Source organism: Rhineura floridana, chromosome 1 (assembly GCF_030035675.1).
Source record: "Rhineura floridana isolate rRhiFlo1 chromosome 1, rRhiFlo1.hap2, whole genome shotgun sequence".
In the NCBI taxonomy this organism is placed as follows: domain Eukaryota; kingdom Metazoa; phylum Chordata; class Lepidosauria; order Squamata; family Rhineuridae; genus Rhineura; species Rhineura floridana.
The window spans coordinates 188,784,807-188,797,652 of record NC_084480.1 but is presented as its reverse complement, the minus strand read 5'-3'; the positions used below and the strand labels follow the sequence as shown (position 1 = coordinate 188,797,652).

The 12,846-nt window shown below is 40.5% G+C and overlaps 1 protein-coding gene across 3 annotated transcripts in view; it reads right to left on the bottom strand.

The window, feature by feature from the left end:
* ANKH (ANKH inorganic pyrophosphate transport regulator) overlaps positions 1-12,846 on the bottom strand; it is a 142,443-nt gene that overhangs the window by 42,459 nt on the left and 87,138 nt on the right. For all 3 annotated transcript variants that reach the window (XM_061589500.1, XM_061589483.1, XM_061589491.1), the window contains exons 3-4: positions 6,944-7,062; positions 5,528-5,611 (exon numbers count right to left, since the gene is read on the bottom strand). In XM_061589500.1, the coding sequence (XP_061445484.1) occupies positions 5,528-5,611; positions 6,944-7,062 (203 nt within the window). The remainder of the gene's footprint in view (positions 1-5,527; positions 5,612-6,943; positions 7,063-12,846) is intronic.

Sequence of the window (12,846 nt, the reverse complement as noted above, 5' to 3'; positions counted from 1 at the left end):
TGTTTAATTTCTCCCAAAGTCTTATTCTGGATACGGAATCAAACGCCATTTTTAGATCAATGAACGCAACATATAGGGCGTTACCTTTTCTGGTGGTGTATTTAGTTATAAGATGGTGCAGTACAAGAGCATGATCCGTTGTGGAGCGACCACTGCGGAAACCAGCTTGCTCTTGTGCTAAGATGTCATTTTGATCTATCCAGGTTATAAGCTTCTTGTAAAGATGTGCAGCATAGAGCTTGCTGATTATGTTAAGCAGGCTAATAGGCCTATAGTTGGCCGGGTCAGAAAATGAGCCTTTTTTATGAATAGGAATAATAATAGCTGATTTCCAATCATTAGGGATCTGCAACGAAGCATCAATGTATGTAAAAAGGGTTGCAAGAATAGGAGCCCACCAAGCTGCGTTGGATTTATATATTTCGGCGGGAATATTATCAGGCCCAGGTGCTTTGTTTGATTTTAACGCAGCTAGAAGCTCAAGTATTTCTTCAGTTGAAACTGGAGGCCAGTTCGGAATTTCATCTACCGGACCGAAAGGCATGGTGTTTAAACCATGTCCTGTCTGATATAGTTCCCCAAAGAATTTTTCCCAAACCGTTGATGAAATGCAACAGTCGGGTTTAGCATAAGGCTTTGGCCAATGATGTGCTATAAGGTGCCAGAAAGTAGAAGGATTTTTCAGTTTAGAGGCCTGTAGCAGATGCTGCCAAATGACTCTTTGTTCTAAACTCTTTTTCCTTCTTATTAGTTGTTTATATTGTTTTTTCGCTATACAATATTCCTGTAAGGAATCTGGAGATCTGTTTGCTTTATAAACCTGGTGAATAGCAATAAGTTGTCTTTTGGATGCGACACATTCATGGTCGAACCAGGATCTAGATTTATAGACTTGACTAGTTGGTTGTTGTTTGGAGTTGGTTAAAAGGACCGTTTGGAGCATAAGAATTAGTTGGTGGAAATGACAAACAAGAACATCTGTCTGAGAGGATAGCACAATTTGTTCCTTGATAGTTTGAAATTCAGATGAATTTAATCTGACTGCTATATCTTTTTCCAATTTAGGAGCCCATTTAATCCTACCTGGTCGTGTCATCATATCTTTTACTGCGGGAATTTGTTGCCTCAAGTGTAAGGAACAGTCGTCGGAGGAAAATACAATAGTTATTAAAGAGTGGTCGCTATCTATTCGATTTATTACTTTACAATTTGCCACCCGATGGAATAATTCTAAGGAGACAAATACTAGGTCGATCATGGACGCTCCCCTGGGGGATAGGAAGGTGAATTCACCATCCAAATCACCCTCAGTACGCCCATTTAGGAGTATTAGGTTTAGCTTTACTGCTAGCTGGGTTAAAAGGAGCCCTGCATAATTCATACCTTTATCTTGAGATTGCCTAGGAGGGATATTGGGCAAAAGATCTAAAGGACAAATCTCCATTTGATATTTATTGTATATAGTTTCATCCGACGGGCCTACTCTCGCATTAAAGTCACCTGCTAAGAGTATCAGCGAGTCAGGGTAAGTAAATGATAAATTAACTAAATAGGACTCGAGTGATTCTATTTTCTTTATGGCACTGTTTTTGTCACGACTGGGGGGTATATAGATATTAACCAACAATAATGAAAAATAGGCAAATTTTAAAATTGTAGCAACTGCCAACTCGGGCAGCGATACCATATTAATGGTTGCTGCCTTAATTGTAGTTGTTATTAGTGTACAAATGCCTCCTTTAGGACGACCACCCCTATTACTAGGGGTAGCATCCATATGGTGTGTTAAATAACCGTCTAGGATTATATCCCCTTCCGTCCAAGTTTCCTGTAAGAAGATGATGTCAAATTGAGATAAGGAACTCATAATATTAGGGTCAGTAGCCTTAGTTTTCCAACCCGCCACATTCCAGGAAGTAAACTTCAATTGGGCGGAATTAGATACAGATCCTTGTCAGGTGGGCATAGAATAATGACCACTAATGTCAACATTTCTTGCAAGTCGAGATAAAGGATCGAGGTTCAGAGTATCAACCTCCATTTTGTATGAGTCGATTGTCAGGACATTAGATATGTTCCAAGGTTCAACATTAGTTGACCTGTCCAGTATTGGTTCGTTAATTTCCAAAGTCTTTGTTTTTTCTTTTAGGTCAGTCAATAGGTTTTCCAATCTATTAGTGATTTCCAATTGAGCTCCCTTCGATAAGTGTGTAAAAGTCTCTAGAAGATGGCATTCTTCTGGTATGAAGTCATTGACCACATAATTGGTGTCAGTCTCTAGACATTGAATGGTATGATGATCAAGGAAATTTGTGGTAGATATTTTTGACTCATTAACAGGTGATAATACAACCTCCTGGCGGATGGTATCTCGGAGAATTGCTTGATCCTGTCTTTTTAAAGTTGGAGTGTTCGTTGTTTTATTTTGAGATGGAATAAGGCTCAAAGGGGGAGCGGTGTTCTCAAAAACTCTTGAAATCAGTAGATCATAGTTTAAGAACAATTGTCTATTTTTATACAAATTTCTTACGAGGTTTTTATTATGAAACGTAACTATGGCTCTCGCCTTTGTATAGTTGTAAAATAGATATTGAACCCGGGCAACATCCTCTATCTTGAATAGATCGGGCTTAATGTTTTCCATTAGATGCCAAAAATGGGATCTTCGTTCTTGTTGAGTTAGATAACCTTTGGGTTTCGGAAAATTTATTATTGCTATTTTAGCCGGATTAAGAATCAGTTTCCAGGCTTTATAACTTTGATTGACTTGGAATGTGCTTTTTTCTAGCATTGCTTCTTCATGTTGAGTTATAATTTCTGGACAAGTCTGACTCATTTTTTCCTTGTTACTAGAAATCTGGTCCATCTCAGGCATTTGAACAGCAGACATCAGACTAATGGAATTAGCCGCCTTGATTTTTCTATTCTTGTTCTTCCTTTTCTTCTTCAATTTTTTATTTTTGAGATTTGAAGGGTCTGCTAAATTAAACAGCCTTTTGAAATTCATGTGACTTTTGTGTCGGGTTTTTGACGATTTTAGGTTTTTAGGTTTCTTAACTTGATTGGTGATAGGAGATCTCTTCTTCTTCCTCCTTCTCCCCACTAAGTGGCAGAAATCTTTGCGTTTTGTCTGGGTTGCTTGAGTTATTGTCTTGGGTGTTGTTTTTTCTTCATTTATGTTAAAATCTTTTTAAATAAAATATTGCATTAGTGTTGTGATAAGAGAGTTTGATTCCGCAACAAATCTTGAGATCAAGGATAACGATTGAGTTACCGCTTGGCTCCAAGTTTCATTAAGAGGAGTTAATTTTTTATCAATAGAGATCTTCTCGTCAGCATCGCCTTGTTGCATAATGAGGGCTGTTGAGGGCAATAAATCCGATTCGACCATAGGTCTGGGAAATTGAGATAATGTACTGGACATCAGCTGAGACCGACTCTCATTCATAGGTACTGAGCAGAAACTGGGTACCTCGTGGACTTTTGGCTCTTTTGGTTGCACAGAGGGTGACAAAAAGCTGTAACTAGATACCTCATAAGAATATGAGGACTCAAGTGGCGGCATTGAGCTAGCTGTACTTATTGCTGTATTATTAAGCTCAAGCCTGGATTGCAATGAATTTTGTTCTTCCTCCGCCTCTTCCAGTTCTTGAGCTAAATTTAATAGCCCAGTGTCATCGTTATTTAGGTGCCAGAGAGAAAAATTAGTTAAAGTCCAATTATTAATTGTATTCTCACATTGTGTTATATCATTGCTCTCCTCCGTAGGAATATTTTTAACAATGCTTGGACTACTTGCCCTTGGGTGGTAGCTCAGTAAGCTACAACGTATGCAATTCATATTTGGGAAGGGCTTAAAATAATAATATTTAGCCATAACAGATAATTATATCTATTTCATAGTGTTCAAAGCACTGTACAAACATTATTTCAGTAATCCTCTCAACATTCCTATAAGGTAAGTCAGTATTATTATCCCCATATTGCAGAGGGGTGACTGAGGCAAAGAGATAGAAGCTTCACTAAGACAATCTAGTGAGTTAATGAGTTAGATTCAAACCAGAGATGTCCAACCTCCTTCCTCAATTATTTTGTAACTACACTATATTGATACGTGTGATAAAATGTTTAAACATATTTTAAATAATAAGTTCGTTTGAACCCTAATTTGCTCAGTGTGATATAGTGGCTAGAGTGCTGGACTAGGGCTGAGGCTCAGATTTACATCCTCACCTAGCTATGATGCTCACTGGGTGACCTTAAGCCAATCACTCCCTCTCCTACCTCACAGGATTGTTGTGAGGATAAAATGGCAGGGAAGAACCTGGTATTCTGCCTTTTGCCCCTTGAGGTAAAGACCAAGATAAAAAAATAAAATAATAAATTCATTTATAGTGAGACACAGATGAATTTTAACAACTGAATTCAAATGAAGTCATAATCATAATGACCCCTACCTTTGCATTTAAGGAATTCCCTTAAATAGACAGATCTTTCTCCTTACATTTACTCCAATTCCTTTAATTAATAACAGCTACACTTCTCATCCTTCAGGTTCACAATCTCTAAAACTTAAACCAGGAAATGGAAAACAGTTCACTCGTGTGACAATTTTAACTCTCAGGCCTCATGCTATCCCTCATAATTTCCAGATGTATCTAATGGAAGAGCAAGGAACCCTGACACAGAGCTGGGTTTGTGAACTACAGTGCTGGAAATGTCTTTCACTCTAGGTGGCTGGAGTTTAAAAGTGAATATACTGTAACCAATGGTACGCTCATTTCCAGTCACTTAGTTTTTCATGTGTCTATATTTAACATGCCTGCTAGTATTACCTGGTGTTAGGCATCATTGTGAAGTATTAGCATGTTAAGGTCAGAGGAACATTTGATTTGAACTGTCAAGAAGGAAGCTTGATAGTTTTCTTCTAGGAATTTTTAATAACGTCCTGAGAGAGAATTCACACAAACAATTTTTAAGGTGGTCCAATTTCTGAATGCGGCAACTTATACTTTTAAGGGAGAAAATCTCTCTGTATATCTTTTCTACCCAAAACAGTTGTGTGAACTGGCTCAGAGAGAGGAAGGAATAAATGCCAAAGAATAACATAAAACACAAAGTCAGTCAAAAGTGGATTTAATGACATCTGTTCCATTACTATATAATGCTTATTTATTGAGCCAGATTAATTCATACTGGCTATGACGACACAAACAAGAAGTAGTTAATCTATTCTAGATTTTTTATTCACCAACAAAATAATTATTATAATAAAAATATACTACCATATTATCTACAAATGTGACACAGCTAGCACAATTTAAAATCCGTAACATTTAACATATATTTAGTGTCAATTCTTCAATGCTGATGACAGTGAGGATAGACATTTTCACTCCATTGCAAGAGGGTCCTATCTTTGTATAGAGAATCTTGCAAACCCTGACTGCTCCAAGCATGGGTATCATGCAGATTTGGCTGGACCCTTTCTACAGTAGAAATAGTTGTGATCTGAATGAATCCATACCTGAGCAATGACATCTGAGATGGAGGCACATCCTACCAGAAAACTGTATTTGTGTTTCAGAAGAATGCCTGCATGGGTCCAAGCCTAGAGAGGACGAAACAGTGGGAGAGATCCAACATAGTGTAAGTAGGTCAGGCATAGTGCAAGAATCATAGCCTCCTTCCTGCTACAGAATGTTGGGAGGGCCTCTGAAGCACATTTTGGGAGTGTATGGGGGACTGGAGAGAGAAGAGAAACCAGAAGTCTTCTTGCTCAAGCAGGCAGACATCTGCCTGGTTTGTAAGTCATGCTAAGTCAAACTATGTTTTAGTGGGACAGCGTGAGGGCTCCTGCAGTGGAGCTCACACTTGCTTTGCTCCTCTCATCCTTTCTGCTGAGCTAATCCACAGTTTGGATTAGTATGTAATCCGAATGAAGGCTCATGGTTCAGCTCAGTCCTCATAACCATGAGCTATAATTCAGATTAATGAGGAGACAGCTTAACCATGAGCCTCAGTTTGGTTGATATGCTAAGTCAAACACTGGATTAGTTTTAGTGCGGCCCAGCATGGCAGCAGAAAGTGCCATGGAGGAACAAAGTAGTTGTGAGCTCTACTTTGTATGTGAAACAAAAAGTTCTGATAGCTGAAATGGTTACAGTAAATACGATAAAACAGCTTCTGGAGTAATAAAGAGGATTGGACTGAAAAAAATATGTATTTTGACTAGCTGCTTTAATCCCAATTTCATGCGGCTGAGATTTTAGCAGTCATCTGCACCTGGAAGTTTTGGATTAGTTTTTTTTCCCCTGAGCAATAAACTGATTCTTTTTAAAGATACCTGGATAAAGTATCTTGCTAACCTCTCACACCATTAATCGCTTACCAAAGAGACAGAAAATGAAACTGAACAGAACAAAACAAAAAACCACATAGAGTAAGACTTTAGAGATGAAATTGACACTGCATATTCAGCGGTGTATTTAAAAGATGACTCTGGCCCAGTTCACATATCACATTAAATCATAGTTTAAAATGTGCTGATCATGCTGCTCAAAAGTTCCCATGGCATTTCCCCCCTACTCCTGTTGCTGCCACATCACAAACTAAACAAGGCAGAGTCTGGCTTGTTGCATCATCCAAACCCAGGCTTGTTTTGTCTGTGGCACAGCAGAAGTGAGTGAGGAGCACCCAGGGTACTTTTGAGTAGCGTAAGCTAACATGTTTTAAACTGTGGTTTAATGTGATCTGCAAATCAGGCCTCTAGAGAGGTGGCAGTGGAATTTATGAAGAGGAAGTTGTCAGGGCAAAGGATTGGTCAAGTGCTCTCTATGAATCCACTACTGGGTCAAAACAAGCAAACAGCAAAGTGAAGGGCTGACATGCATTTTGCCACTCTATCCAAGAGCAAGGACAGTAAACTAAGGTGCAGGCTCACCATGGCATCCATAAAAGGGAAGGCTGCAAGATACAGGAAGGCCTTGCGTGTTTTACTTCCCACTGATTCATCCACATGATGCAACTTGTTAATAATGTAGTACCCGAAATCACTGTATGCTGCAGAAATAAATAGAATCATTATTTAAAAAATCAGGTAATTAACATATAGAGGTAAGTTTTAGGTGCTTCAGGATAAATAGAGATACAGGAGTAATTAGCACCTTCATCTTGATCAGGTTGCATTGCAAGTCCATTAAAAAGCAAGCTAACTTAATGATTCAAACAGATGTACTTATACTTAAATTACATCAGCTTCTACAAGGCTAAAGTTGCAATCCTAATCCCACTTTCCTGGGGGTAAACCTCAATGAATTCAATAGGGTTTACAGTAGAAACCCAACCACTCCCACTAAGATGTAAGACAAATGTCCTATATCATTATTTAGCAAAATTAATTTAGTGATGTTGAGCCTTTGAATGCTTTAGTTTTACATTACACTGCCCAGCCCTTTTCAGCCCCTCTTAATCCAGCCTCTCTCTTTCTCCCTCTCTTCCATTTGGAACCTTGCTTGTCTCAGTCTGTTGCCACTGCTGTATCTTTTCCACTGTGGCTCAACCATGCAAGAAGCTAGTCAGCTGGTGTGCTCTTCATAGTTAGATCTACTTCTTCTCTCTCTCCTCAGTGATCTTTCCTCAGCACATTCTTCTCTCTAGCTCTTTTTCTCTATCAGGCCTTTTCCAGCCCGTTTTTCAAACCCCCAAATTCGCTTACCCCAACCTCAGCTCCCTGAGTGGCCTCCCATAAGTTGCGGGGATGTTCTATCTCCAGGGTATTAAAAGTCACCAAACAGAAATAAAAGGTACTAACAGACAGTACTTTGAGGGTCAATGTATTTTTCAAGATGCTGCTATTCTACACATCTCTGTTAATGACCTGGAAGACCAGGGTCCAAATCCCCACACAGCCATGAAGCTCACTGGGTGACCTTGGGCCAGTCACTGCCTCTCAGCCTCAGAAGAAGGCAGTGGAAAAACCCCGCTGAATACCGCTTACTATGAAAATCCTATTCATAGTGTCACTGTAAGTCGGGATCAACTTGAAGGCAATCCATTTCCATTTCAACGCACACCAAAACTCACATTAACAACATAGCCTTGTACTATAATGTGAAAAGCTCCCATAATATGAACATTTTTAAAAACGTTCCTATTAAATACTGGTAGCTCCTGACAAGCATCATGAAGGCAGATAAACCGTGAATCAGTCAGTCAGTCAGAAACCATTACCTGCGGTTGGTATGTTGCTACTGTCACCCATGAATGACTTCCTGGTAACTGCCTGTCCAATTCCATCACAGCATGAGAGACCCTTCCCACCCTTCTGACTTTTCCATGGATTACACTGGGGAGGGCTCTCTCACTTTGTGCCAGGAGGGAGACAGCGTCTGCTCCTCCCTGAATTTTCTGGTACATGTAGCGGACTTAAGGAAGCAGCAGGATCATTTTCTCAATTTTTCCAGAATTTGCAAGCACAGCTCAAAGACAGCAGGTTACTCATTTTGCGGTATGAAGGCACTCAAGAGCAACAAGAGGAATTTTTCACTGCTTCTAAACGCCTGCACATCCTGGCAAAAATGAAAAACAGCTCACTCCTTCCCCAAGTCTTCTGGAACTTGGAGAAGGAAAGAAATAATTTACTTACTTAAGTCATGCTTTTAAATAGGACCTCCAAAGTAGCAAGAGGAATTCTTCTTGCTTCAGAGGTCCTTCAAATCTTACTGGAAATTAGAGGCAGACAGGTCCTCGAAATCCTCTGGACATGCCAGAAGGCTTTGGGGAGAGATCAATCGAAAAGAATGGCTGGCTAATACAGTCAATTAAAATTTGTGGATGCTTGACCATTACAATCTAAAATCATTAGCTGTGAATCAGCCTGCTGAAGCCAACTGAAATATCAGAAAATAGTAGCTTTATGAGAGCAGCCTGCATATGTCAGTCAGCAATGTCATATTCTTAATTGTGGTAAAACAACAAATGGCTTGTGGGACTGACCACAAAGACCTCTATTCCTTTTACTATCTCAGACCACAGTACAGAGTTCAGGCTCACACTAAGGGCTTAATTGGTGACAAAATCTGAAGGATATAAAAATACAGACTGGAAGCTTCTGCCTGTGAAATAACAGTTTAAACTCCAAGTGGATACATGTACATGGCCTGAATGACTGACACACTAGGAAGATTTTTTTTTTTGAGTTAAGTTTGTTACACTGGGTCAAAACCCTTCATTCCAAAGCTGTCTCAGATGGTTTTAGTGGTTGGCCCAATTCATACAATACTGGAGCACTATGAGAGTTGCTTCCCCATGGTTTGGTGTCACTCTATGCTAGTAATGTCTGAATGGGGGAAACATAGGTGAAGGAAATGACATTGGTCTTCTTGTGCGAGTGTTTTCATCATTATTTATTTTTTACACGGTTGGGGTGATCTATGCATAAGAGAAAGATAAACCTTTTCTATGTAATGCTTGATCATCAGCTCTAAACAAGTCTTGGAGTTTTGTTAGACTTATTTTGTTCATAAAATGAAATTTATGAACTGAAAGGAGGTACTGGTCTAAGACTTGGAGAATTACATTTAATACACAGGGGACTTCACCATTACATCACCAAAAGAAAGTCTTCGTGAATAGGCTATTATTGTTTTGTTTCAAAGACCTTATCGGGTAACTGAATATTGGTTCTATACTGCCAAATCTCAAATGACTCTAGACAAAGACAGCATTTATTAGCCTTCTGTGCTTCGAAAATGAAAAGCTGGTATGTCAAACGTGGCACACTGTCTCAAAGCTGCATTAGCTAATCTTGAGCTAACCTAATTTGAGGAAATATACAATGTCCATAGGCATGTTAGTACCTCACTAAACTTTAAGGTTGTAATCCATTACCCACTTACCTGGGAGTAAGAACTCAGCAGGATTTACTTCTGAGTATATATACAGAGGATTGCACAGTAAGACATATTAATGCAACATAGTGAATTACACTGAGGTGGGAAAAGTGTGTACTACTTTTCCCTAAGTTACTTAGCACCAATAATACACCGAACTGTGCCATGTAAGAGCATACTCTTGATAATACTATCATTGTGCAGAGGCAAGGCTTACAAAGAGGTAAAAAAGTATTAGTATACTAATTTTAATGATAAGGTAAGTGGTTTGCATCATTCTGAGAAGAGAAGAATAAAGACAGAGAATCCAATTGTATACAACTTCATCTAGCCTGTAGCAAAATTATTGGTTTTAAACATTTCTATCCCACCTATTTCTCCAAAGAGAATCGAGACAGCTAACAAACAGTAATAAAAACATCCTTTAAAAGCCGCAGTATATATTCAAATTAACAAGATAACAATATCAAACCTGTTTAACAAATGCCAGCAGCACAAAACTAAGACAGAACTGAATAAGTGAAAATGACATAATTAACCAAAGGTCTTTTTAAAAGACAGGTCTTCAAATCTTCACCAACTGCCTGAAGCACCATCGGCCTAATGGACCTTGCCTGGCAAGGCATTCCACAGTGAAGAAAGAACCTAAACATAAAATTTATTTATTTATTTATTTATTTATTTATTTATTTGCATTTTTAAACCGCCCTATAGCAACAAGCTCTCAGGGCGGTGTACAACAAGATCAAACCACATTTTAAAATACGAACAAGTGTGGATTACACTATACAATATAAAACATATTTAAGAACAAAATTAGAATAAAAATAAAATAAAAATTACAATTACAATTTAAATTTAAATTTAAAATTAAGCTTAAAATGCCTGGGCAAAGAGGTAGGTTTTTACCTGGTGCCGAAAGGATAGTAAAGAAGGCGCCAGGCGTATCTCATCTGGGAGGGCATTCCATAATTCAGGGGCCACCACTGAAAAGGCCCTAGATCTAGTTACTGTTCTCCGGGCCTCCCTATGAGTTGGGACCCGGAGAAGGGCCTTAGACGTCGAGCACAGTGAACAGGTAGGTACATAGCGAGAGAGGCGTTCCATCAGATATTGCGGTCCGATGCCGTTAAGGGCTTTATAGGTAAGAACCAACACTTTGAATCTGGCCCGGAAACATATTGGTAGCCAGTGCAGTTGGGCCAGAATAGGTGTTATGTGGTCAAATTTCTTCGTCCCAGTAAGAACTCTGGCCGCAGCATTCTGCACTAGCTGAAGTTTCCGAATCGTCTTCAAAGGTAACCCTACATAGAGTGCATTACAGTAGTCCAATCTAGACCAGAGCGTGAATAACTGAGGCGAGGTTCTCCCTGTCCAGATAGGGTCGTAGTTGGGCTACCAGCCGAAGCTGGTAGAACGCATTCCGTGCCACCGAGGCTACCTGGGCCTCAAGTGACAGGAGCGGATCTAATAAGACCCCCAAACTACGGACCTGCTCCTTTAGGGGGAGTGTAACCCCATCTAGGGCAGGTCTGACATCAACCATCTGGGCAGAGATCCCCCCCACCAACAGCATCTCAGTCTTGTCAGGATTGAGTTTCAGTTTATTAGCTCTCATCCAGTCCATTATCACGGCCAGGCAGCGGTTCAGTACAGTAACAGCCTCACCTGAAGAAGATGAAAAGGAGAAATAGAGCTGCGTATCATCAGCATATTGCTGGAAATGCACTCCAAAACTCCTGATGATCTCACCCAGCGGCTTCATATAGATTAAAGAGCATGGGGGACAGAACTGAACCCTGCGGGACCCCATATTGCAGTACCCAGGGACTCGAGTAATGTTCCCCAAGCATCACCTTCTGGAGACGATTCCAAAGATAGGAGCACAGCCACTGCCAAGCAGTGCCTCCAACTCCTAAATCCGTGAGTCGTCCCAGAAGGATACCATGGCCGATGGTATCAAAAGCCGCCGAGAAAAACCAAACTTGATACATTGTAACAGGCATGGGGAATCTTTGGCCCTCCAGATGTTGCTGAATGACAACTCCCATCATCCCCAGCCACTGGCTGTGCTTACTGGGGCTGATGGGAGTTGTAGCTCAGCAACATCTGGAAGGCCAAACATTCCCCACACCTGCATTATAATGTTCACAATAAAAGCACCTACACCCACAAGCCCTCTCTGGGGATTCAATCTCGTTGCATGTAAATACACATGCAAAGAAAAATGCAGGCAGGGGGTGCATCAAAGCCCCACCTCCTCTGGCACTTCATTTTTACCCAGTTTAAACCCCTCCATGAGTTAAGAGCTCAAAGGTCTGAAGCACAATTAACCCTGCACCACTCAGGGTTGGAAATTGTGCTGGGAGCCTCTACAAACAGAGGAGACTCCCAGCTTTAGACATTCATGCTCCAACTTCTGGACGGCTCTAATCTGGCTAAAAGTGACACACAGGGAGGGGGGTTCAGTGCATCCCCTTCTCCACACACGTTTTAATCAAATTTGTAAAAGCCTATATACCAGGAGTGGGGAACCTTTTTCAGCCCGAGGACCACATTTTTTAATGGGCAACTTCCTGGGAGCTGCATGACATTGGTGGCTGGAGACAGAAGTGGTCCGAGCAGAGATATAAATGGGCGGAGCCAAGGATGTGTTCATGATCTTTGTACAACAGGCTACACTGCAGCTCTACAGTAATCAGAGATGTCCACAAAGAAACACACACCTTTCCATCCAGACAAGGAAGAGGCATTATCACAATTAAGGGACACATTCTAGTCAAGCAAGACCACTTGACGAGGAAGTGGAGGAGTGCTTTTGAGGGGTGTGGCCTGGGGAGAGGGCATGGCCAAGGGAAAGTCCCAAGGACTGGATAGACAGGCCTGGAGGGCTGCAGTCGGTCCCCCACTCCAACCTTGACTGAGAAGTCTAGCCACAAGACATTTCCCTTGT